Genomic DNA, 24,891 nt, shown 5'->3' on the forward strand with positions numbered 1-24,891 from the left:
GTTTCTCAAAAACAATAGGACGCGAATCTTTTGGACATCATCGATGGATGCCAATCCATTCACTTTGGAAACAAAAACCGAGAACAAAAAAGAATCCATACACACATATTAGAAACACAAGAATAGTAAACATTCTGAATCAAGTGCTACCATTCTCAAATTTAACGATATTTAGAGTAGCACTCTAACACAACTGACAACTGTTGTTACAAATTCGAGATCCACATTATACCCCATGAGCAACCCTATACTATGTTGAAACATAAAGCCAACCCTCACAATTTCGAACTACCGAGCCTACCTCCGGAAAGTCCCATCAAAAGAACAACCGACTCTGGTATCATCCACCAAGACCAATTTACTAGAAAGAATTTGAAATCAGTGCTTCATTTGATAACGCAAGAGCTAAAAAAGAGAGGCACCAAGACTCCACATATCTTTCTACCCTTTAGATCAAGGATTAAAGATTACAAATTGAATGAATTGCTACTACAGCTTGCGCCACAGGGAGAATTGATTCAAGATGTCTCCAAATGTAAGGAGATTTTCTCGACAACAGATGAGTTTACGCTTATGTGTTGCCTCAAATACTTTTGGGCAAGATTGCCAAATAGTGAAATCATCGGACAAGACGTTTACCGTGAGTTCAAGCGGAAAGAGGCGGAGCAACATTTTCCCAAAAATGCATTTTTAACCATCATGCCAAAATGTTTATCATCGCCTGCTCATGCATCTATTGTTTACGATTTTCTTGATTTGATCTTGAACATAACGTCAAATGCTCCATATAATAACTTAAGTGGGAGGAAAATTAGCAAAATGGCTGGTATATGGGCATTCAATCCGGAAAAGCCGCTCTCCACCTCCATATTCTCAGACGATAGCATCGAAACAGAACATGACTTTGTGGAAGGTATCAACAATTGGAAAAAGACGACGGATGCAATGTTTCATTTGGTGTTGGCTTTTCTACGAGCAATGTTGCCCGAAAATAATGCTGAAACGTTAAAGTTACCCAAAACTTTGCAAAGTTTGCTTGTTACATCACAATACCCACCATCTTCTGAAAAGGAAAGCTCCAAGAGTATTACTATACCCTGTGTGTGTGTCACTACCACAAAACCATCCTCCACTGCATACGATTTGATCAGCAAAGTACGACAAAGCTTGACATTTGACAAACGAGATATGTTTTCTAAAGAGAATTACACTATATTGAAGAATGTGTTTGAAAAGAAAAGCACTAGTGAGATTGTTGACGTACTCACGGGGGAGTCCAGAAGGATAATCGAGCGGATCACTGAGGATGAAATTGACAATAAGTTCAACTTGAAGCCAGGATGGGCAGAGCCAAATATAAGTGCAAAGCTTTCGAAAAAAGATGTGCCTCTGATAACACGCATTGCTGTGAAAGATGTATCGATCCAGGACTATTATATTTGGGCTTGGTTATCCTCACTTGCTAGCGAACAACCACCACTGATCAAGAAAATATTTGGTAGATCAATTGTGGTTGAGGTGGAGGTTTTGGGATTTCAGAAATGGATAGTTGTTACGGAAAAGACAATGGATGATGATGCATATTACCGTGAGCGCAAGCTCATGCAGAAGGAGACGGTGCGTAAAAAGGATGAAAATACGCCATTGCCACCTATACCTGGTCAAAAGGTTTCTCAAGCAACTGATACGAAGCTGTTACCGTTACCTCCCACTCCCTCGGAGCCCTCTACTAATGGAGAAGCGAGTCTGGGTCGAGATGTTTCACCCGAACCAGTGTTACCGCAAGAACTTATCGACGTGTACGAGCAATTCGAGCAGCTGTTTGGTGATGACGAAATTGTTTTCCCCAACTCTGTTGATGCGGGTGAATTGATGCGACGTGAACAAATGGGTGCTTCCAATGATGCTGAGCTTGACATGAGTGATGTTTCTTCGAGATTTACAAAGGTCACAGTGGGTGATATGTATGCTGGGAGTAAAAGTACAACACCATCTAGGAAAGCACCTCCCGAATTAGAAAGAGACGTGTCTCCAACTCATCAATTGAAACAGTCCTCGCACATTGCAATTCCAGGGCTGTACGAGGTTCCATCTGAAACTGATAATCGAGATTCGAAGCAACTGGTCGAGGTGAACATGAATCCGGATCAGAATTTGGCTACTGAGTCCCCCACATATCAAGTCAAGAGTATGTTGATCAGCACCGATGTAGATGCCAAAGAGGAGAAAAAGAAGAAGAAGAAGAAGGAGAGAAAGTTACAGAAACAAGCAGAAGCCGCTCAGCTAGCTGCGGCTCAAGCAGCTGGATTCTCAACCATTCTACCACTCGATTTACCTCCTCCCGATATGGGTTCGCGGGATTTGTTAGCTCCGCCAGGATTAAATGAAACCACAGATCAGCCTCCAGTACGTCTAACACCACTACTACCAAACAAGGACGCATTTTTGGACAGTGTTGGTTCTCCTAATGGTGTGGGTAAAAATAAACCATTGCCTGTACCTGAAAACGAGTTAAGAGCTAGTGGTGATCACAATGGTATGGAATCAAATAATGACATAAAGTCATCTCCAATGCCGATGCAAACCGATGGTCATCATGATGTTAACTCGCCTATTTTGGATAGAGGTACATCTTTGCATGTACACGATCAAACAGTGGCAAACGAGTATTTGCCAAAGGCTATTCCGTCATATGTTGACAATGCTCAAGTTCAAATTGCCTCTCAACAAATGACTTCAGAGGAAGCTACTAGAAGGAGTTCACCATTTTCCAAGCACACTACACCATCGCCAATGGCTTCTCGCTCCCCTGTAAATGATTACAACAATGGCACTGTGCATCGAGGAAGTGCGCCACATTCTCATGAACGCATGCTGGCTCCGAACAGCGTGAGTTCACAAGGTGGACACAGTGATAAGTCCGATATGGTATACATGAACAAACCCACTCCAGTGAGCTACCACCATGATGTATCTCCTGCACCTTCGCTGCATCTGACGCAACTGAGATCACCAATTCCGCCCCAGCAAACACAGCAACAAAGGTATTATGATTTGGATGGTGTGTCTAGAGTTTCGAATAGAAGTCAGCTGCCAATGCAGCATTCACTGGAGCAAAGGCATCATATGATGCACCAGCAGCCATTGCAGCATCCACAACACTCACAACCGCCACCACCAGCACTGTATCTTATGTACCAGCAGCCAATGCAACAGCCAATGCAACAGCCAATGCAACAGCCAATGCAACAGCCAATGCAACAGCCAATGCAACAGCCAATGCAACAGCCAATGCAACAGCCAATGCAACAGCCAATGCCACAGCCAATGCAACAGCCAATGCATCAACAATCCATGGTTCAGCAACCAATGTCACAACCAATGTCACAACCTATGTACCAGCAGCCTATGTTACAACCTATGTACACGCAACTAATGCGCCCTCAACTGCCATCCCAAAAGCCACCACATATGCTGCAACACTCCTATGCACAACCTATGCACCAGTCTTATCCTCCGGCTGGGTATCAACCTCCACATCAGCATCGCCCAATGAAAGCAATGCCTGGTTGGCAGCAACAACCTTTGCCTGGACCTGCACCCGGTGGCCCAAGTCATTATCTGTCTGCGCCTACTTCGATGAACATGGTCCCAGTTGGTGTCAAGCACAACAAAAATAAGGCAGCCAATAAAGCCAATTTACGACATGCATTGATTGATGGTAATTATGGAATTTAGAATATAGAGAATATCAACTACAGCAACAACTCACAAATAAATAAGTAACAAATAAATAAACTAGATAAAGGTACAATCTCCTACATTTCTATTGATTTCTATGCATAGTCTCAATGTCGTTCAAATAACAATGCAAAGTTGCGAGGAAACGTTTGGTTTGACGATGTTTTGAAGCAACACAGAATGATATTGAATCATCTCTAATAATGTATCCAATACCGAACCCACTAGCGGAAACAGGTCCGAATCCAAAAAGACGCAAGGCTGGATTACCACAGTTCGAAGTTGACAAAATAGCATCATTCAATTTGTTCCATCCTGCATCAGCAAATATTGGGGGCACTGAATTAACAAATTCAGGTATAGCACCACCATACAGATCATTCAACACTCCTTGTTGGTATTGTTTCAAAAGTCTTGCCCATAAACAATACAAAGCGTATAAATGACGATCAACACCTTCGCCATTTGAAGCCAATCTAGTTTGCATCGAATGGGCCTTGCAAGCAACACTAAGTTTATCCAATTTCTCCTTATTGGTGGCATTGCGATCAAAATAGGTGTGAACAAAGTCATTTGACTGTTCGGAAACGGTTCTAATTGCTTCAGTTCTTCCATGGAAAAAGTGTTTTGTCATGGCTGGCTCATAAGTGCATTCAACTTTGCCATATAATGCATAGTATGTAGCTTGGAAAGCCATTTGAACAAATGCATCAGGACTAAATTTCATGTGTTTGATTTGACTTGATCCATACAGTCTGAATTCCAAATGTTCGATTTCATTTTGGTTTAGTAAATCGGATAATCTAGTTTCACCAAAACGTAAAGCAAGTGACAAGTCTGGTGTCAAGTCCCATTCCAACTTTCTTGGAATTGTAATCAAGTGTTCATCGGCAAAAGATGACTGTGTTTGGTTAAAAGTTGCATCTTTCCACAATGATGGTGCATTCTTGTTAATTGTTTGGGCAAATGACAAAATCGAATCAGTATAAATGTCAGAAACATATCGCAAAACAGTGTGACCATCAACCCCGGTATGTTCAAAATTGATACCAGCTTTACCATTTTTAGTGATGATAATTTGCAACTTGTCAAACCATCTGTTGGTACAGGTACCCACTTGGATACCCTTGTCCAAGATTGACAACCCACCCAACATATTCTGGGCCAATTCTGATAAATCTTCCAATTCAATATCATCAAGACATACAATGAATAGTGCTGAGTCAATAATGGACAACACTTCTTTATTGATCTTGTTTGTTGCTATTAAATTGTTTCTTACATTGGCCCATAATTTTCTGTTTTCAGTTGTCAACACACCAAATGATGATTTAGCAACATCGGTACTAGCTGTGGATAAGGAGTCATGTATAATTGAGCTAAAGTTTACATTCAATTCTGACTCACTCAAGATGATATTGTTCTTGGAGTCAAGTACATCAAACCAGTAAAATTGTGATTTTGACATGACAACAATGTGGTTTGAATTTGGATCTGTTTGCATCATACACCCATCGTCAGTAGGAATCCTTGATGCACCAAACAATTTTGAATATTGGTACATGCACAATGGTTTGCCATTTTTCAACTTGTCCACACTCAAAGTCTCATTCTTCAAAGCTTGGATAAACTTGAGTGAGGATAATGTAAGAGTTGCTGCTCTTTTGATTTGAGGATTGGCTGAGGTGGTTTCGTTTTGAGTAAAAGGATCATCTTCCAAAAGAAAGAATGGATTAACATTTAAAACCACTGGTGAGTCATAGCTTAAATAAGCGTCATACCAAAATTGTTCAATATAACTTGGTTGATCAGCACCATATTTGCGTAAACAATCGTCGAGATATTTGCCGATTGATTGAAGATTGTCATTGTCATTGTCATTGTTGTTGTTGTTATTGTTGTTGTTGTTGTTGTTGTTGTTGTTGTTGTTGTTACCCTTGAGGAACAGCTCCACTGCTGCTTTAGTTCTGGCATGTTCTTTTCTAGTTTGTAAGGGTTCCATAACCCTTAAATATCTCATGCATGTTTGCTCTAAATCCGGTATAGGTAATTTCTTCAACTGGTCTTGGTATTGGAAAGTGGACATTGGGAAAGGGAGAGTATGTGGTGAAAAAGGTGGTTCCTAGTTGTGAGTTGTACGCTCTCTTTCATAAGTTTAAATTTTGAAGGGATCTATTTCTCATATTTATAGTCTTTTGAAAATAACGCCATAAAAATCTAAACTTTTTTCTTGACCTTTGGAGATTTAGAAATAATTAATTTTGTGGAGAGATTGGTAGCATCAATTCTCGGAGTCTGATGTTTGTGTAACTTTAAAGAAAACGAAGTTGCGTCATTCAAAGACGGAAGTTTGATTCTCTTCTTATCCTGCTCAAGAAGACTTTACACAACTGATACGATGAGTTATGTGGTAGACAGAAGCCAACTAAACCTAGCAGAGGATTATAAGGACACTCAATTAAAAAGAGAGCATCTTCGTATAAGATCTCGCAATCATCAAGGGAGAAACGTGTCTTTCTCTTTTGTGGCGTGTTTGGATCTAACCAATCAGATTTCATCCCACAGTCACCATCACTGATAAGCTCGGAGGGCTCCCTTTTTTTTTTCTTTTTGGTTTCGGCTTTTGTTTTTTGTGGGGCAATAAACAAACAAGTAAAGGATTGTTAAAATTCTGGATTTACAGAACATCGGAAACATTAGCGAAAAAAGCATGGGCTTTTTTATTTTAGAAATCGATCATCTATGTTACTACAAGTCTACCTTTTCTCTAACACCTCTCACTTAATACCCATCTGCTTCTCCTCGTTTTCTCCAAAAGTCACTAACACCTTGCAATGTTCCATTCTTTAACCTTTTAATTCCATTCATTGCTGTCAACGCGCCTGTCTCCAAAAATGTGTGTCTCTTACTCTCCAACTTTTCGACAATAGCAGTTCCCTTAAATTCTTCTGCAAATGTGGTCATGTTTTCAATCATTACATCCTCGGGAATCAATTGATGATGCATTCTAGGGTACGCAATTGTTTCAAGTAGTCCGGTGTTTCTATAATACATTCTCACAATTGCTTGGAGAATCGTGTTTGTAATTCTACTTCCGCCAGCTGCACCAATGACTAAGTCGCTCTTGTTGTTGAAAGTTATGATGGTTGGTGCTGTTGAACTAAGAGGTCTATTTCCAGGATGGACAAAGTTGTAGATCGATGGCGTTAAATTAAATGCATTGCTGACATTTGGTTGACTGAAATCATCCATTTGATCATTAAGAACTATTCCAGTGTTTTTATCATAAATCATCGACCCAAAAAGCAAATTTACAGTTGTAGTCATGGCAACTGCATTATCATCTTTATCGACAATTGAAAAATGCGAAGTTCCTTGTGGTTCAACCATGTCATACTTGGGGTCATAATTATTCCATGAGAAAGTTTCATTTTCGGAAAACTTACCCTGTTCAAGTACCTCTTTAATCCATTTACCTTCACTGTACTTTTTGATCACTTTTTGTTTATTTGATAAATCACCCAATCGAGTACGAACAGAACTCGACCACTTGAAACTTTCAATCAATTTGTGGTTAAATAGCACTTCATCATCTGATCCATTGTACACTTCATGGAAAAAGTTTAATCCCGCAATCAATGAAATTCCCGATGATATCCCGTTGCTAGTGTAAAGAGTATGACCATTGATGGACGTTGTCAATGGATATTCAACATTCACATTGTAATTGGCGAAATCTTGTGGCGTAAAAATTCCGCCCCATTGGGCAATTGTATTCACCAATGATGGAGCGATTGGGCCATCTGGATCGTAAAATATGTCACTACTTCCATTATTGGCAATCAATCTCAATGTTTTGGCGTAGTTTCTTCGTTGAATGAAATCACCCTCTTTAACGAGATCCCCCTTGTCATTGAATATGAAATCCCACATCTTTTTCAACACTGGTGCTCGTGATAGCACCAACTCGTCTTCTTTTGCCACCACAGTTTCAAATACTTTTGAACAATTCCACCCATCCTCATTCAATTTGATAACTGGTTCAAATAACTGTTTCCAAGATAGCCTACCACTTCCGTGTTGTTTATAAAGTTCATCCAATCCTTTGAGCTCACCGGGGATCGCAATAGCGAGTCCGCCAATTTTGCTCAACACAAATGAGTTGCCAAACATGTTCTTTGACGCTAATGCCGGGGCCATTTCTCTTGCATCTATACTGATGATATCATCTTTGTCCACATTTCTGCTCAAAATGAACCCGCCTCCACCTATTCCTGAACTATGGGCATTTATTGAGCCAATGCACAATGCGACTGTGACTGCAGCATCTGCGGCATTACCTCCTTTTAACAAAATTTCCTTACCCATAGTGGAGCACACAGGAACATCACTTGCAACCATTGCTTTTTTGCCCTCATGTAGGTGCTCTTTGGAAGGATGTAAATCAGGTTGGCCTATTTTGTCATGAAGTGGGTCATCTGTGGCTTGCTGGAGGGTGAGATAAGGATCTGATCGAGAGATATCGTGAAATGGCTCTGGGTGTATGAAGTTACCTGAAAGCTGAAAGATAGTAAATACTATCAATAGCAATGCTGGGACGAGCGCCAATCCATACCCCGAGCGCTTGGTGTTGTTGAATGCTTTGCCTTTCATTGCTGACAATTGCTGTCAAAAAATTCTTATCTGTGTTTCGCGTTCGCAAATATCTTCTATTTCACTACAAATATGTTAAATTGTCTAGTTACTGCTGCTCAAGAAGTCCGTTCTCTTCTGAAGCATCTGTCTCTTGTCTGTTTTCCGCCTCAATTCGTTCTACTTCCCCCCTCTCTAGTTCCTCCGCAGTTTCGTTCCCCACAATATACTCGTAATAAATACAGAGTGATAAAAGTGTACCTTGCAAGCAAGCAGCAACTAAATAACTGACCCATGAGCTCCAATGCGATCCTTTGGTGAATATAAGTGTGGCGGCAAAGACAAACCCACCAGGGGTTTGTATACACATCATACCAATTGACAACGTTCCTGGATGTTTTAAATTATACGTGGTGTAAATCTGCGGCACATATTTGACAACAGTCAACGCAGCTGAAAGCAATCCATTGACATTGGCAATGGAGAACAAAACGGAAGTGGAGTTGAGATACCCAATAATAATTTGTATAACTGATAAAAACGCATGAAAAAGAACAATCTTTCCTACCCTAACTATCCTCTTGTATTCATGTTTGTCCTGTTTGATGGAGTTTCTCGTAATCACAAGCACAAACACCAAGATTAGAATGGCACACACACATTGGATGGAAATTTGAAATAGATTTAGTTGGGAGCTAATGCAATTGAACGTACTCAAAGCTCCACTATAGCAACACTCTCTTGCCCGTGAGCTTACCAAAATGATATTTGTAAGTGTGAATAAGGATGAGCTTGATCCAAGCAATAGGAAATCAGTTGAAAGCCCTTCAGAGGTTCTCTTGTCATAGATTCGTTTATACTGAGGGAGATAACTAATCAATATCCCTAGCGATATCAACACCAGAAAGATGAAATTAGCGGTTGAGGCACCATCGAATATGGAGCAGTTCAAGAATGGATCATCTGGTTGATCTCTGGAAAGTAGATTGTCTTGCATTGTAGTGGTGGAGTGTGTGTATGTGTGTGACCAGCTCCACAATTATTTTCCTTTGCTTTCCTTCAACAAACGCATACTCGACTTTGTGTAACGCACATAATCCGAGATATTATATTTGTATGCAGAAAGAGTGCACTCCGCGTTGAAAATTATTACTCCATGTAATAACCTTTTGCTGCACAAATATCGCTCACAGATATTACCGCAAACTATTCCATGCAATTCCACTCGGAATGAGCGATATGCTTGACATCGATTGCGGTTTCAAAAGTGAATATAAATAGGTGAGGAAATCCTCCTTTCTTAGTGACAATTCCATCATCTATATCGGAAACATCTCCTATAATCACAAACACACACTTAACAAACAATCAATCGAAAATGGCTAGACCAAAGGTTTTATTAGTTCTTTACGCTGGTGGTAAACACGCTCATGAAGAAAAGAAATTATTGGGTGCAATTGAAAACGAATTGGGCATCCGTCAATTCATCGAAGATCATGGTTACGACTTGGTTGCAACTACTGACAAAGACAGACCAGGTTCTGCTTTTGACACCAACTTGGAAGATGCTGAAATTGTCATCACTACTCCATTTTATCCAGCATACTTGACCAAGGAAAGAATTGCCAAGGCACCAAAATTGAAGATTGCCGTTACTGCCGGTGTTGGTTCTGACCATGTTGACTTGAACGCCGCCAATGAAAGAGGCATTGCCGTTTTGGAAGTCACTGGATCCAACGTTCAATCAGTTGCTGAGCACGCCGTCATGACCATGCTTGTTTTGATTAGAAACTACAACATCGGTCACTTGCAAGCTACTTCTGGTGGCTGGGATGTTGCCGCTGTTGCCAAACAAGAGTACGACTTGGAGGGTAAAGTTGTTGCCACTGTTGGTGCTGGTAGAATCGGTTACCGTATCTTGGAGAGATTGGTGCCATTCAATGTCAAGAAGTTGTTGTATTACGACTACCAACCATTGCCAGCTGAAGCTGAAGACAAATTGAACAAGGCTTCCAAATTGTACAACGATGTTGACACCATTGTTGAAAGAGTTGAAAGCTTGGAAGATTTGGTTGCTCAAGCTGATATTGTCACCATCAACTGTCCATTGCACGAAAAGACCAAAGGTTTGTTCAACAAGGAATTGATTTCAAAGATGAAGAAAGGTGCTTACATTGTTGACACTGCTAGAGGTGCCATTTGTGATGCTGATGCTGTTGCTGAAGCTTTAGAATCTGGTCATCTTGCCGGTTACGGTGGTGATGTCTGGAACGTCCAGCCAGCACCAAAAGACCACCCATGGAGAAAGATGCACAACCCATACGGTCCAGAATATGGTAATGCCATGACCATCCATGTTTCAGGTACTTCATTGGATGCTCAAGCTAGATACGCTGCTGGTGTTAAACAAATCTTGACCCAATACTTTGACAAGACTTACAAATACAGACCACAAGATGTCATTTGTATTGATGGTCACTATGCTACCAAAGCTTACGGTCAACGTGATGCTAACAACAAAGAAAAGTAGATACTAGGCTGTTTATAGGAATTTAGTTACAGCTAAATAACCGATACAAACCTTTTCTTCAAGTAAGAAACAAAGCATTAATGGCACTCACAAAAATAAATCCATTACATTTTGATTCAACAAATGAGTAAATTCCACTAAAACCTCATTTGAAACTGTGGAACTATGAAACACTAGAACAATCGAAGCTGATGCAAGTTTTCAGCAACAGACAACTGAATAAATCTTGACTCAAATCACTACCTTTTTCTCTTTTTCCGAGAGCTCTCGTTCGTTTCTGGCTCTGGTTCTACTTCGAGTTCGTCAATCAACTCCTCGAAACTTTTCAATTCTAAAGCTACGAGATTTCGAAGAATAGCGTCATTCAGCATCAAAATCCAGCAAGAAATCAAACTCTTTTTGTTTTATGTATCAAAATCATAAGTCTCAATCTCCATAGTTGATTTTTGCTTCTTTGCACCATCATATTCACCCCCAATGAATTGCAGTCTATTCAATGATGTGGGCGACAATAAATAATCCACCGTGCTGTTGTTGAAGATTAGATACTTTGACAACTGGATTAAAATCGCTTTCTACGTTTTGGTATTATTGAAAAACGCATTTGGTTTTTTGCGCTTAACTTCCGTTACGATTTTCATTCCTGACTCTAGGGTTGCAACGACATCAAGTATTTTCGTCCCTTGTTTTGAAGGAGATGAGTGCTGCTCTTTCATCTCTCATTGAAGCATGGTGGCAAGAATACTACAATTTCAAAATGTTGTATCGTTTTGAAATGGTAAAAAATGAGGCGAAAAAGTGTACAATCAAATCTGTATAGTTCAAAATGATAAACAATCGCATCACCACTCATTTCGCTGATGTAGTTCATTAACGTCTCTGAAGACACTATTGTATATGAATTGGTTTTGTCGTTATTGACATCTTTATGGTACTAAAATTTTTGATGAGGGTCGTCATCTTCCAATGGGGGTTCTTCCTTTAAAGAAAATGGCTCATAAATGTGGATGTTTCGTATAACTTTGCTTTTGTGATGAGGCAAAATCTTGAATGTAAAGGAGCAGATGCAATGCCTGGTGTTGGCTTAATTGGCGAAACACAACTTGTAGTACTTCACAAGGCAAATCTGATAAGCAATGCATTCGACTAAGATCGGGCAATTGACGCACTTGTGAGAAACCGGCAGGACTAAATACTTCCGAGTTGATGTTGGCGTTCCAATATTGCGCTTCTCTCTGTTCTTGCACCTCTCACGTGTGCTGAATGGTCCTCAATTATTGTTGCCTGAAACCAAATTAGGCTCATGCCGAGCAATGAATTTTATGTATTTTGTGCTGATGATTTCCCCCCCCCTCCTCATGGTGGAATGGAGCTTCAACGTGCTTTCACCAAGGGCGGACGCAACTTAAGCAATGAATCTCACATCAATTGTAGTGTGATTCATTTGATCAAGTGTAAAAGTTTGAGCCCACTTTCTTGAAGATTTTTGGTAGCTCAGAGATTTCTTTCGAAATGGATAAATACAATCTTTTGTTGTGGGCATCGGTTTTGTTAAACAGCAACTCTCACAAGTTAATCAATGACATGTCTAGATGGGCCATCGATGCCACCAATCGAATCCGAAATGAGACCGTGCCGGGGTCCTCAAAGTATATCTTGCGCGAACTTAGTGAGCAATTTGCGATAGCATCAACAAATATTGAGGGTCATTACTTGCAAGTTAGGAACGATGCAAATCATTTGGAGTCATGGATGAAAAGAGTGGTAGAGGGGGGTGAGGATGTTGATGGGTTGATTAAAAGTGGGTCGCCAAAAAGGGTTCCACCTCAACTAAGCTCCAGTTTTAAGACAGATGTCCAGAATGTTCTACCATCCCCGAAATCGAGAGAAGTTACCATTAAGATCCCGTTGGAGCCACTGGAGAGTATTCAAGCTGAGGATGTAATAAAGAGTGAGGTTTGCGGGACCATAGTAGATACTAATGACTCCATCAAAATATCACCAGCGAGAAAGCCAACTCGATTATCCCCACATGCAACTAAACAGACTGGGTCGATAAAGCACGTGGGCATTTCAAAGATACATCCACTAAAAGAGCCTGTCGCTTTACTCGGTACCAAAATTGACCCCAGAAAATCGCCAGTGCGACTAATACCGCCAACAACACCAAAGCAATCCCTTGCTTCTTCTGATAGTGAAGATTCGTTTCAAGCAATAAGCGCAGCGATAAAGCGAAACGTTTTGGAAAAAGAACTTACGTTGAGGGGTAAGAGTGAAGGAAACCTGCGCGACACCATACAATGTACCCCTCGAAGGCCAAGCTCAAAGTTCGTACCACTTCCGGCTAGAACACCCATTGTGTTGAATAGAACGGCACATGCGGCAGACGAGATGTCAACAAAGCCCCCTCCCATCATATCAATCAAAAATAAATTTTCACCTCGGAAACTGCCAGCGAAGAGGAACTCGCCTATACCGAAACTAGTCAAGGTTCCTCTAAGTCTGCAGGCAATTGTCATCCCTCCAAATTCAGATACGTTTGAACCAAGCCACCTGAGATCTAGCTTTGAAGTGAGCAAGGACGAGCAGCCGCGATCAAGTGCTAGTTTGTGGGGCAAGATTGGTGAGTATAGGCAATTATCTCCAAAGAAACCACCACAGAGCTCTCCAATGAAACCACCACGAGGCTCTTCCAAGAAACCACTACAGAGTTCTCCAAAACGATCACCGCAGTGGAATGTGAAAAGATCACCAGTTCATGGCTCGAGTCCACTACGACAACAACCATCGCTAAAGTCTCCGTCGAAAATTGCCATACCACAACTCAAAAGTCCCAAGTTGGATCATGTTGCTGCTCCGACAGTGTCTAGTGCTGCAAAGAGAAAGAAGCAAGATGTAAAAAAGTTTGAAAATAGATTTCTCACAACAACTTTGCAACGAACGCCGAGAACATTTGATAGGGCCAAGAGTACAAAAGTTATGGAAAAACCACCAAAAGCTCAACCAAAGGTTGATATTCAACGCCCGACGAAAAAGTCAATGATGGAACAACGAAGTGAGGCAGCTGCATTAAAGGCCAGACAAAAAATTGTTCTCAATTTAAGGAAATCGGAATCGAAAGTTTTACGTGATGAGGTAGAGCAGGTAGAACCACCGAAAACACCAGTCAAATATACCCCGGATAATCTACCCGATGTGCATTCTGATGATAACCACTCACCTAGCTCCAAAGTGCTTCAACCGTGGGGCAGCACACCAGAGCTATATAGGATTGCCAAAAGCAAGAAAAAAGTCGACCCGTTCAAAATATTTCACAAGAGTAATAGAGTCAATCTACTGGAAGTGTTCAACAAGCATGTCACTGCACAGTCACCTGCACCCACACCTGATGAATATCAAGCAGCCAAGTATTCCAAATCTATGGGATTTCATTAATGTACTTGATTATTGTAATTCCTTTCTTGCTTGTAGAGCTGCAAATTTGTTCCACTGTGATGGCCATGAATCTGCCTCTGATTTGGGCACTACATACAACTTTAATGCACCATCGAATAGTGGCACTTTAGGTGTATCTTTCATCAACGCTTGATTAATCTCTATTTTTTTACCAATTTTGACCAACCCACCACTTATTGTTTCCATAAAGCAGACTAATGTTTTCACGTGAAACTCTTTATGTTTTTCATCAAACCATTCTTTTGGTCTATTGAGTATCAACTCCAATATCTCCAAAGGTGTACTTAGCTCGCTTACTTCGGCAATGAAATCAAACTCATCTATCGTAGGGTATAATATTAGAGCGGGAAATATTAATTGCGATTGATAATCCATAGGATCCTCGAGTCGGATTTTTGCTTCCTTTATAATTTCAGGGGGGTTGATACTTTTCACTACCTCAATATGTCTCAATTTCATAGAAGTGGTCAAAATTTCCTGCTTCATTTGCTGCTCCTTCAACTGATGCTCCTTCTTTGATTTCTGCTCTTGCACCTCGGCAATTTTCTTTTCAACTTTATCTAACAAGATCTTTAGATCTGCATTCTCACCAAAGCCCAATCCATACTCGAGGATTTGCTTTGCTTCGTCGAGTCTGTCAATCGCCAAAAATGCCTTTCCTGATCTAAAGCATGCTTTTGCATTCTTTTCATCAATAAGTAAAGCCTTTTTACAATCCTCTATACATCGACGATAGTTGCGTAGATCGAGGTTGCACGCGGCTCTGTTTAAATACAATGCCTTGTTTAATTCATCCACTCCACAATCCACTTCCAATCCCTTTGTATAATAAATCAATGCATTCTTGTACTGCTTTGCTTTAAAGCAGTCGTTCCCTTGGTTTTTGAAGTTTGTTGCTATCTCTTCGGGTTCTCCCTCGTATGCTAACGATTTTAGTGCCTCTAGTTCGGTATTCTCTCCTCCTTCGCCATCAGTTTCATCCAATTTAGTCATGAAAAAAGGCAAACGATTGAGTTCTTGCATCACCTCATCAGCACCCTTGTTGGCAAATTGTGCAATCTGAGGTGGCAATTCAGGTTCCCCATCTTTAGGAACATACTTTCTCCTCTCCCATTCTGCTCCGTAGTTTTCGCCTTTTGGAATCTCTATTTGAACCATTATCGATGAGATGAAGCGCAATATATTAATTTTTTTTTTTTTTTCAATCTACATGTCTATTCAAATTTATCAATAAAGAGTCATCTAGTTTGTGTCTGCTCTCGTCAGGTGGGTTGGCACACCACATTGGTAAAGCCCAGCTTGCCATTGCAATTGCGCAGAAGACCGAAGAGAGCCACATGAATGTCATCCATGCAGGTCCCGAAGTAAAGCTCACTCCAAAATCACCTAATTTGGATTTGACCTCGCTTGTGGTGAGATTTATCAAGTTCGTGATTAAAGCCAGTTCAATGATGGAGCTGCAGAATCCAATCACTGATAAAATAGATATAACGTGTAGCACAATATTTGGAATCCTACTAAGATCTTTTGTTGGGCCCCGATTGGCATAAATTACTAACAAAGCAAATAACAAAACAGCCTGAACGCAAATTGTGAATATCATGGCGTTTATACCCAACTTGAATCTTTTTTCTCTTTCATTTATAAACCGGTCATATGTTTCATCCGTGTATAGTCGACTTTGATAAGCATAAGCTAGGATACTTTGAAGTCCAATGGATAATAATTGTGAGCGGTAGTCGAAAGCGATTCCTGAATTGCCAATACAAGTTAACAGCTCGTTTCTTCTTCTAATAATCTCCTCCCCGTTTGTTCCATTCACCGAGTAAGTGTCATAGTTGCCAAAACAGAATCGCCATAGTGATGTCAAACAATACTGTGGTGCCTCACCAACTTGTTCCTCGGCATAATCTGTCAATAGTTGAATATCACTACTGGTTAATCCAGATCCCATAGGTACATAGCTTCCATCCCCCACGCCTAAAATGGAAGTAGCGGCACCAACGGAATTCTTCAAAGAGTTGTAAAGCCCACGTGAAACATCCAACCGGGAACAATTGACCCTAGTTATGTAAAACGATTTAATAACAATAGGACCAACTAACATCAACAAAATCATCACAATCGCGAGGCACGTACTGGATAACCTCAAACTAAAGAGGATTTTCTCCTCCTTGGAAAGGGTGGATATCGACAGGGTAAACTTTGTAAAGGGTCTTCGTAGTAGCATTGCTGAAAGGAGTGGGTGATTCAGAGACTTTTTTTTTTTTTTTTTCTTTCAACGCGAAATTATATTCAAATTCTATGTACAGCTTTTTTACTCAATGATTCTGGTAACCAACCCAGTTCCAACAGTCTTTCCACCTTCCCTAATGTTAAAACGTTGGTTCAACTCCAAGGGAGCTTTCTTGATTAAAGTTCCCACCATTTCAACATTGTCTCCTGGCATAACCATTTGTGAGTGGTCAACACCTTCACCTTCTGGGAAAGTAAATGTCGTGGTAACATCACTAGTTCTAAAGAAACATTGTGGTTTGTATCCTTCACTGAAAGGGGTACTACGTCCACCTTCTTCAGCAGTCAAGATATAAATGGAAGCCAAAAACTTTTGGTGTGGGGTGGTGGTACCTGGTTTGGCCAAAACCATACCCCTCTTGACTTCGTCTCTCTTGACACCTCTCAACAAAATACCACAGTTGTCACCGGCCATAGCGGCATCCAATTCCTTTTTGAACATCTCAATACCCGTGGAAGTAGCCTTAAATGAGTTTTCACCAATGACTTCTACTTCTTCACCTTTCTTCAACATACCTCTTTCAACTCTTCCGGTGACAACGGTTCCTCTACCTGAAATAGAAAACACATCTTCCACTGGCATCAAAAATGGTTGGTCAGCATCTCTTTCTGGAGTTGGAATATATTCATCAACAGCATCCAATAATTTTTGAATGGCTTGAACACCGATTTCTGGTTGTTTACCTTCTAAAGCACACAAGGCTGATCCCATGATAACTGGAGTGTTTTCACCATCAAACCCATAAGAGCTCAATAATTCCCTCATTTCCATTTCAACCAATTCCAACATTTCTGGGTCATCAATGGTATCAACTTTGTTAACAAAAACAACCAAGTTTTGGATACCAACTTGTCTCGCCAACAACATATGTTCCCTAGTTTGAGGCATTTGACCGTCAGTAGCAGCAACAACAATAATAGCACCATCCATTTGAGAAGCACCAGTGATCATATTCTTGATATAATCGGAGTGACCGGGCAAATCGGAGTGAGCATAGTGACGTTTATCAGTTTCGTATTCAACATGGGCGGCGGAGATAGTAATACCTCTGGCACGTTCCTCTGGAGCACGGTCAATTGAACCATAGTCTAAAAAGCTTGCTTGTCCCTTTTCGGCCAAGACTTTTGTGATGGCAGCGGTCAAAGTTGTTTTACCATGATCAACGTGACCGATAGTTCCCACATTGACATGTGGTTTTGCACGATTGTAAGCAGCTAATCCTCTAACAAGTTGAGGGCGTGCTGAGATTGCCAAACGTGGTAACGATACTGCGAACCTCTTGAACATGTTTGATTGATGTAGGCTAAAAAGGATTGATTGAAAAATTTTCAACGGATTTTTTTTTTTTTTTTTTGATTCGCTGTTGTTGTTAGGAACGGTGTTTCCATTTTAGGAAATAAGAGCCGCATTGAAAAGTTTCTGCTGCAAAATCCACCTCATCGGATATCAAAACATGAAAGACATAGAGCCGCCTAGTGAAGAAACCCTTTTGAATAATATCCTCCCCAGCTATGACATGTTTAAGAGCACCATTTCGCTCGAGTTGGAGCCACTGGATGAGAATTACACAGTTGATCCGCCCACTTACGATGATCATACGATGACGCCGGTGACTTCTGCTAGAGAATCAGAGACTCCGGATGCTGAGGTGCTTGTTGATGATTACTCAGGGAGCGCTGAAAACAATCTACAGGAAACGATTTTGGCCAATATGGATAACCTACCCAGCTTAAAGGGGAATGCAAAAAGTGATGGTCTTGACGTGAAGATAAGTTTTACTGAAACAGTGGGTCAAGTTGGAATCAAGCCGGTTATGACTGACATCAGTGCAAGAGAATTCAAGCAAGGTGATTTTCTTCACGGATATGTTACCATCAAAAACACCACGGAGGAGGCCATAAAGTTTGACATGGTTTATGTATTGTTTGATGGGGTGGTGGCTCTAAACACTGACACCTCCCCCAACAAGCATACCTTTCTCACAATGGTAGATCTATTTGCCTCCTGGAGCTATGCCAACATTGACAGGTTGGTCACGGACAAGGGGGATCCTCATGATTGGTGTCCAGGGGAGATCGATCCATATGATGGAACTTCCCTTTCAATTGACGCAAGAAGACTTTTTCAACCAGGAGTAACCTACAAGAGATTCTTTACTTTCAAGATCCCCCAGAAATTGTTGGATAACACTTGTGAGAAGAGTTTGCCGCAGCATGCTGAACTTTGTCCCACACTTGGAATAAACAGGGATGAAGTTCCAGTCAGCATGTTGTTGAGCTCATCTCGAGTGAGGGACCTAGCCATGGTTAACTCTTTTCTATCATACAGTGTTTCTGCAATAATCATTGGTCGGGCAAGCAACTTTGGTGTTGATACGGTGAACGACAAGTACGTTATTGTGAACCGTAAAAACGCACCAATAAGGTTACTTCCCGAGCCAGCATATTTTGATTATGATGCAAACATTCACTACCAAGCTTTTGTTAGTTCAATTGAAGAGTTGATCAAGCCCGATTTTAGTTCATCAATGAGTCAGGAGACGCTAAAAGTGAAGCAATTGTATCATCAGAGGAATTTGGAAAAGAGTGGCTACTATCAATGCGTTGAACCATTTAAGAAGAAAACATTGACTGGGTCATCCAATATGGGAATCATTACCATGTCATCAAAGAAAACAGAGTATTGTATCAACTACACTCCTCCCAATCACGGGCTTAAGTCAAAGATGATTATTCCTATTGAGATACGTTATTCTGGCACATCTCAAACTCCGATCATCAAAAAAGTAGAGGTTGAGTTAGTTGCAATGACAATTCAATCAAAACGACATCCCATCCCGATTGAATTCACCAACGAAATGTTGTTCAATGACCAGGAGATACTATCCAATCCAGTGACAAACAACTTTGACACAATCATAATTGGCAAGTTTAACAAGTACCTCCAGAAAATGAGCCAAGCTGTAAAAGCCGGTGCCAAGATTGAGTATCTGATTTACCGTGATGTCAAAACTTTAGCTTCCCTCAGCACTAAATATATCAACTTATCAGTGCCCGACATTGAATTCTACCAAGATGACACAAATTTAAAGCTCAATTCAATGCCTTGGGAATCTAATGAAAACGATCTTGTCACGAAATTTTCAATTGCCATGGATCTCAACAAGTGCACTTTGAAAGGAGTAAATAACACTGTCAAAGGATTGGATAAGATTACCCTAGTTCCCACATTTCAAAGTTGTTACGTTAGCCGGATGTACTATATCAAGGTGACGGTCAAAACTAATGGTGCTACGCTTGTGTTGAACCTTCCACTTCGAATTGAGCGCTGATGCAGTATGACGTATAGATTAAGTGTTTGTCTTTGATTATATATTTACGATCCCTTGTCAACTCTTTGTTCATCCTTGCGTAAATACTTTGAATGCTGAATCTTCTGAGGCAATGGATGTAGCTGGCCTTACTTAACGATGTGGGAATTGCGCTTTTGTAGATAGCCATTTTACGACACCAACAGACGAAAACTTTTGCAACAAGAAACGGAAAAAAAAAAAAAGTCTCAGAAAACTCAATCACTCCATTTTATTTTCGTAGGCTGCTTTTACTCTGGCATTAGCACCATTCTAATACCGTCTTGTCATTGTAACTCACCATCTCGCAAATACTCATGACATGTTGTAAGAACACGTTGTCGTTAGACTTATACCCAAGAGATATCTTACAACAAATTGTATTCAAGGCAGGTGCCAGCAACCTCATTGAGCTTCTAAGTAGTAAGGAATTCTTGCAACAGAACCCAAATCTCAAGCTGGCTATTGATTATGAAATGACAGAGAACTCTTACACTTACGATAACAGATCAGCAAAACCAAACAGATTAATCTATTGGACGTCAATCAAAAAGGTGAATACATCAGATTTCAAGAATTCGAAAGAGTTCGAAGAGTTCTATGATTATTGCGTAAGAGCGTCAACAGAAACGCAAATGAACCTTTATTACAAGGTGGAATTTGCCCCCGATTTTCTCGAATTACTCGGCTTGCTTCAAAACTTGAAGTCTAGCAACTCAGTAAAGTTGTTCTTGAATTTGGACTTTACGAGCTGTCACTTACACTTTGTCGACTTGACTCAATTGTTTGCTTCCATGAGCCACTTGAAAGATTGCCTCATTGGGTTCTCTATCACTGGTGGATATATGACAAATTTTAAAGGAATTATAGATTTGGAGGAACTAAGAGATGTGGAGGAATTGAGTATTAGTGGTTGCAAAGTTAGTGGCTCATTCTCAAGATGTCGAAAATTGCAGAAGCTCTCCTTTGTACCAATCGATGGGGATAAGAGCCTATTTGATATATTAGAGCTTCCATGTTCTTTAAAGTGCCTCGAATTTACTGATTATAGTGCATCTGAGCCAAGATCACATGATGGAGCCACGTTTCCTTGTCTTGATAGTATCTCAATTTGCTGCTTTGAGGATCCTTTGCCAATTTTGGTGAGTGATGTCATTCGTTTAATGACTGGTCCTAATACTCAGAATATAGAATACTCGTATGAAAGTGACGACTGTGTTGATGATTTTATTCTGTTAGTAAAAGAGGCTTCTAAAGTAAAAGGTTTCACATTGAAGAGATTGTCTATTGAAGGTCATCTTTCGAAACCAATCGACATATATCCCTCAGAGCTGTTTGAATTACTTTATGCCGATGATGAAAAAGTAACTGGCCAGTTGCAATTGCCTTCCACTTTGAAAAAATTGTCTATGGGAGATGATTACGGCTTTAACCCACAGATCATAAAACATCTTCCTCCTCGGTTAGACTATTTGCGTTTGATGAATAAAGGAGGAAGTTGGGACAATGTATACACTGGCTTTCCCATGACGCTAAAATGTTTAGAGTTGCCTCGTACGGGCATTAAAGATGTCGTTGGATTTGCTTTCCCCCAAACGCTTGAGGAATTAGATTTGTCTAGTAATGAAATTGAATCCATTGAAGGTGTTGCATTTCCTAGATGCTTACAAAGTTTGAATTTGAGCTTCAATGAGATTAAAGAAGTATCTGGAGTGAAATTTCCTGTGACATTGAAGCAGCTCAATCTCTTAGGCAACCCTATTGAAAGTGTTGATTTACTGCATAATGAATTTTTTGAGACATTACGCGTTGAAACTTTATACATTGGATGCAAACACCCTGGTAATCTATCCTACAATTTACCGAATACATTGCAAGATCTTCATTTCAATCTTTGCGAAAATTTATGTCAGGAATTTTGTGGGAACTTAGTCAGCATTCGACTAGATTCATGCCTGTTGAGTTCGGGTGAGCTTTTTAAGAAGCAGTCAAAATTGCGATATTTGAGCATCTCCAATTGTCGCTTGGTTGATGTAAGTGTCAATTATCCACAGTCATTGGAGGAGGTGCACTTAATTTCAAATGGCCTTTCACGCGTACCCACACAACTTGGTCAGTTGAGTAACTTGAAAAAGTTGCGGCTTTCAGACAACGAGATTCCACGGGCTGTAATTGAGTTTAAACAAAACACTTTAGAGGTATTGGATTTGTCGTATAACAAAATTGAAACGATTCAGTTGTCGTTTCTGGATGGTCCCACCCAGCTCAAGCAAATTGATTTGAGTCAAAATGAGCTCAAAAGTATAACAATGGGACATTTGGGTCATGGTAACGGAACTTTCCACAATAACTTGTATGAATTGGATTTGGCGTATAATATGTTAATGGGGGAGCAGGTATTAGCATTGGTTTCAACGTTGCCAAGATCTGTTCAATGCTTATGGGCTGATAGTGACACTGGTGGTGTACTTCGTGCTGTCAATTACTTATGAAACCTGCGTCATATTTAGGCTATGTTAGTGTGTGATGAAGAGCAGCACTGGGTATACTTTGCTTGCAAACCATCAAATGACTGAATCGTGGTTGAATAAATATCTCTTTATCATGCCAAAAACGTCTAAATTGATGGGATTTAGTCTTGTAACAAATGGATCGAAACTATTGTAACCGACTGCAAAATTCCTAGCACATTGAGGTTCTTCTTCATGGGGATTATTGTCATGATAAGGCAATTCGTTTCAACTTGTCCACGCTAGATCTGAATTTTTGTATTTCAAGTAACCCAATGAGATAATATACTGGTTAATATTGAGGTCCCCAAACTTACTCTTGTGTCAATTTTGAGCGTAATATGGTATTTTTTAATGTCTTGACAAACTCGATCATTAAGATGACGACCTTCTCTCTGCGCTAAGTGAGCAATCTAAGTTTGGTTGGTGCAGCGTAAATAACTTATGCAATCATCGTTTGTTACATGTGAACCAATTGGGAGGTAGTTTCAATCGGAATAAGTTATTGCGTCCAGTGTTAAAGAAACATGTCTTTTCCCTTGTTCAAATCAATTCTGTAAACAATCAAAGCTCAGGAGAGGTCCTGTTCGTAATCATCGGCTTCTCTGAAGGTGTCGTCTTTCAATTGCATTCTTGCTTTTTAGTTGACTGATCTTGTGGAAGTGTAAAGCACATTTAGAAGAAATTGATGTCATTATTGGAGGGGAACCTTTTTCAAAGAGTGCGCAATGAAAATCAAAATCACTACACAACCAACAAGTAGTACTCCTCCATTAGCAACCGCTCAAATGTTTGAATAAATACACACTCACTCCATTGCTCCCCTACGAAGAGAGCTGAATCCTGTCCTTCCAAACAAGCACATCCGCTGCTTTTCAAATGGCAATGATGATAACAATGCCATTCCGATTTGAAATTCGAAGTTGCCACTCCCAACCAATCAATTCAGACTTCTAAATCTGAATTAATGTGGCACATCTCAAATCATTGCTTCAAATGCGGTCTCATCACAAATTTTTTTGGGTCAGTATAATCACTGTGAGAACACCTTTGCAAAAGAGGCTTTCAAGGTTGGCAGTTTTCCTTTTCTGGGTCGCTGTTATGTTTACCTTTGTTTTTGTGGATCACAAAAGAAGGATGTCACCAAGATTGTGGTAATATGGTTCCATGAAATGGCTGATACAAAGTGAGGGATTTGCCATTTTGTGATTGTTTTTATGATTTTTTTGCCCTCAATATTGCAAGACTGTGCTACTGTGTTTTCACGTCTGGATTCCGAGTTTCAATTCTCGATTCATAGACAAACCATTTATAGCTCAAGCATTATAGCATTTTACATCAGCCTATTGGTCTCTAAGGGACAAGTAGCCACATTCTAATAGCTCCACCAGTATTGGACATTATGCATTCATAGTAGTGTCAGTGGACATCACATGCGCATATAGTACAACGTCCACATCTTCTTAGTACCATATCATACAAAGTTGTGTCTTCGTTTAATGTGTGTTCTCATTTGTTGTAGTCTCGTTGTGGTTTTGTTGATCTTCTTTGCTTTCATCGTAAACACGCGTTTTTGTGTTTTGACGCAAATATTTCACGACACAAAAGAATATGAGACTCTCAAGGCTCAATAAGCACACCATTTAAGTAAAGAGTGTGATACCTAAAGAGACCAAGACCATGTGTTTCTTATTAGAGGGCACAGTAACCATCATTTGACAGTCTTAATTACGTTCTATCAAACAAGTTACAGGTTGTTTCCTCTTTGATATTTTGTAAAGAAATCAAGAGAAACATCATAAACCTCTAAACTAATTGCATGCACAATGAACAAAAAATAAAGATGATGAGTGGGTAAGTTATTGTAAGACACAGGTAAGACAATGGATACACCAACTAGTTCATAGTGGTGTGTGTAAGTGTGGATAGATGGGGTTTTTGAACTGAGAACTGAGGTCCGGATGTTGATTATACTGAGGTCCGGATTGTTGATTATACTGAGGTCCGGATGTTGATTATACTGAGGTCCGGATGTTGATTATACTGAGGTCCGGATGTTGATTATACTGAGGTCCGGATGTTGATTATACTGAGGTCCGGATGTTGATTATACTGAGGTCCGGATGTTGATTATACTGAGGTCCGGATGTTGATTATACTGAGGTCCGGATGTTGATTATACTGAGGTCCGGATGTTGATTATACTGAGGTCCGGATGTTGATTATACTGAGGTCCGGATGTTGATTATACTGAGGTCCGGATGTTGATTATACTGAGGTCCGGATGTTGATTATACTGAGGTCCGGATGTTGATTATACTGAGGTCCGGATGTTGATTATACTGAGGTCCGGATGTTGATTATACTGAGGTCCGGA

At 40.2% G+C, this 24,891-nt stretch overlaps 11 protein-coding genes across 11 annotated transcripts; 5 read left to right on the plus strand and 6 right to left on the minus strand. All coding sequences in view use genetic code 12, as the record gives it.

Moving 5' to 3' along the window:
* Positions 1–252: 252 nt before the first annotated feature.
* MSB1 (Msb1p) lies at positions 253–3,738 on the plus strand (the record flags this gene model as incomplete). Its single annotated transcript, XM_036807333.1, has 1 exon — positions 253–3,738. The coding sequence occupies one exon, from the start codon at positions 253–255 to the stop codon at positions 3,736–3,738; it is 3,486 nt and encodes a 1,161-aa protein (XP_036664180.1).
* Positions 3,739–3,826: 88 nt separating this feature from the next.
* CTN1 (carnitine O-acetyltransferase) lies at positions 3,827–5,827 on the minus strand (the record flags this gene model as incomplete). The annotated part of the gene is made up of 1 exon (XM_036807334.1): positions 3,827–5,827. The coding sequence occupies one exon, from the start codon at positions 5,825–5,827 to the stop codon at positions 3,827–3,829; it is 2,001 nt and encodes a 666-aa protein (XP_036664181.1).
* Positions 5,828–6,522: 695 nt separating this feature from the next.
* On the minus strand, positions 6,523–8,394 carry CIS2 (gamma-glutamyltransferase; the record flags this gene model as incomplete). The annotated part of the gene is made up of 1 exon (XM_036807336.1): positions 6,523–8,394. One exon carries the CDS (start codon positions 8,392–8,394, stop codon positions 6,523–6,525), a length of 1,872 nt encoding a protein of 623 aa, XP_036664182.1.
* An 88-nt stretch (positions 8,395–8,482) lies between these two features.
* Positions 8,483–9,370, minus strand: CPAR2_110420 (uncharacterized protein; the record flags this gene model as incomplete). The annotated part of the gene is made up of 1 exon (XM_036807337.1): positions 8,483–9,370. One exon carries the CDS (start codon positions 9,368–9,370, stop codon positions 8,483–8,485), a length of 888 nt encoding a protein of 295 aa, XP_036664183.1.
* Positions 9,371–9,751: 381 nt separating this feature from the next.
* Positions 9,752–10,903, plus strand: CPAR2_110430 (uncharacterized protein; the record flags this gene model as incomplete). Its single annotated transcript, XM_036807338.1, has 1 exon — positions 9,752–10,903. The coding sequence occupies one exon, from the start codon at positions 9,752–9,754 to the stop codon at positions 10,901–10,903; it is 1,152 nt and encodes a 383-aa protein (XP_036664184.1).
* A 1,584-nt stretch (positions 10,904–12,487) lies between these two features.
* On the plus strand, positions 12,488–14,338 carry CPAR2_110440 (uncharacterized protein; the record flags this gene model as incomplete). The annotated part of the gene is made up of 1 exon (XM_036807339.1): positions 12,488–14,338. The coding sequence occupies one exon, from the start codon at positions 12,488–12,490 to the stop codon at positions 14,336–14,338; it is 1,851 nt and encodes a 616-aa protein (XP_036664185.1).
* A 9-nt stretch (positions 14,339–14,347) lies between these two features.
* Positions 14,348–15,517, minus strand: CNS1 (HSP70/90 family co-chaperone; the record flags this gene model as incomplete). The annotated part of the gene is made up of 1 exon (XM_036807340.1): positions 14,348–15,517. The coding sequence occupies one exon, from the start codon at positions 15,515–15,517 to the stop codon at positions 14,348–14,350; it is 1,170 nt and encodes a 389-aa protein (XP_036664186.1).
* A 43-nt stretch (positions 15,518–15,560) lies between these two features.
* On the minus strand, positions 15,561–16,589 carry ECM7 (Ecm7p; the record flags this gene model as incomplete). The annotated part of the gene is made up of 1 exon (XM_036807341.1): positions 15,561–16,589. One exon carries the CDS (start codon positions 16,587–16,589, stop codon positions 15,561–15,563), a length of 1,029 nt encoding a protein of 342 aa, XP_036664187.1.
* Positions 16,590–16,676: 87 nt separating this feature from the next.
* TUF1 (translation elongation factor Tu) lies at positions 16,677–17,942 on the minus strand (the record flags this gene model as incomplete). The annotated part of the gene is made up of 1 exon (XM_036807342.1): positions 16,677–17,942. The coding sequence occupies one exon, from the start codon at positions 17,940–17,942 to the stop codon at positions 16,677–16,679; it is 1,266 nt and encodes a 421-aa protein (XP_036664188.1).
* Positions 17,943–18,108: 166 nt separating this feature from the next.
* CPAR2_110480 (uncharacterized protein) lies at positions 18,109–19,986 on the plus strand (the record flags this gene model as incomplete). Its single annotated transcript, XM_036807343.1, has 1 exon — positions 18,109–19,986. One exon carries the CDS (start codon positions 18,109–18,111, stop codon positions 19,984–19,986), a length of 1,878 nt encoding a protein of 625 aa, XP_036664189.1.
* A 335-nt stretch (positions 19,987–20,321) lies between these two features.
* CPAR2_110490 (leucine-rich repeat domain-containing protein) lies at positions 20,322–22,496 on the plus strand (the record flags this gene model as incomplete). Its single annotated transcript, XM_036807344.1, has 1 exon — positions 20,322–22,496. One exon carries the CDS (start codon positions 20,322–20,324, stop codon positions 22,494–22,496), a length of 2,175 nt encoding a protein of 724 aa, XP_036664190.1.
* Positions 22,497–24,891: the final 2,395 nt, after the last annotated feature.

The sequence above is a fragment of the Candida parapsilosis genome, contig 005569, assembly GCF_000182765.1.
Source record: "Candida parapsilosis strain CDC317 annotated contig 005569".
Taxonomy (NCBI): Eukaryota; Fungi; Ascomycota; class Pichiomycetes; order Serinales; family Debaryomycetaceae; genus Lodderomyces; species Lodderomyces parapsilosis.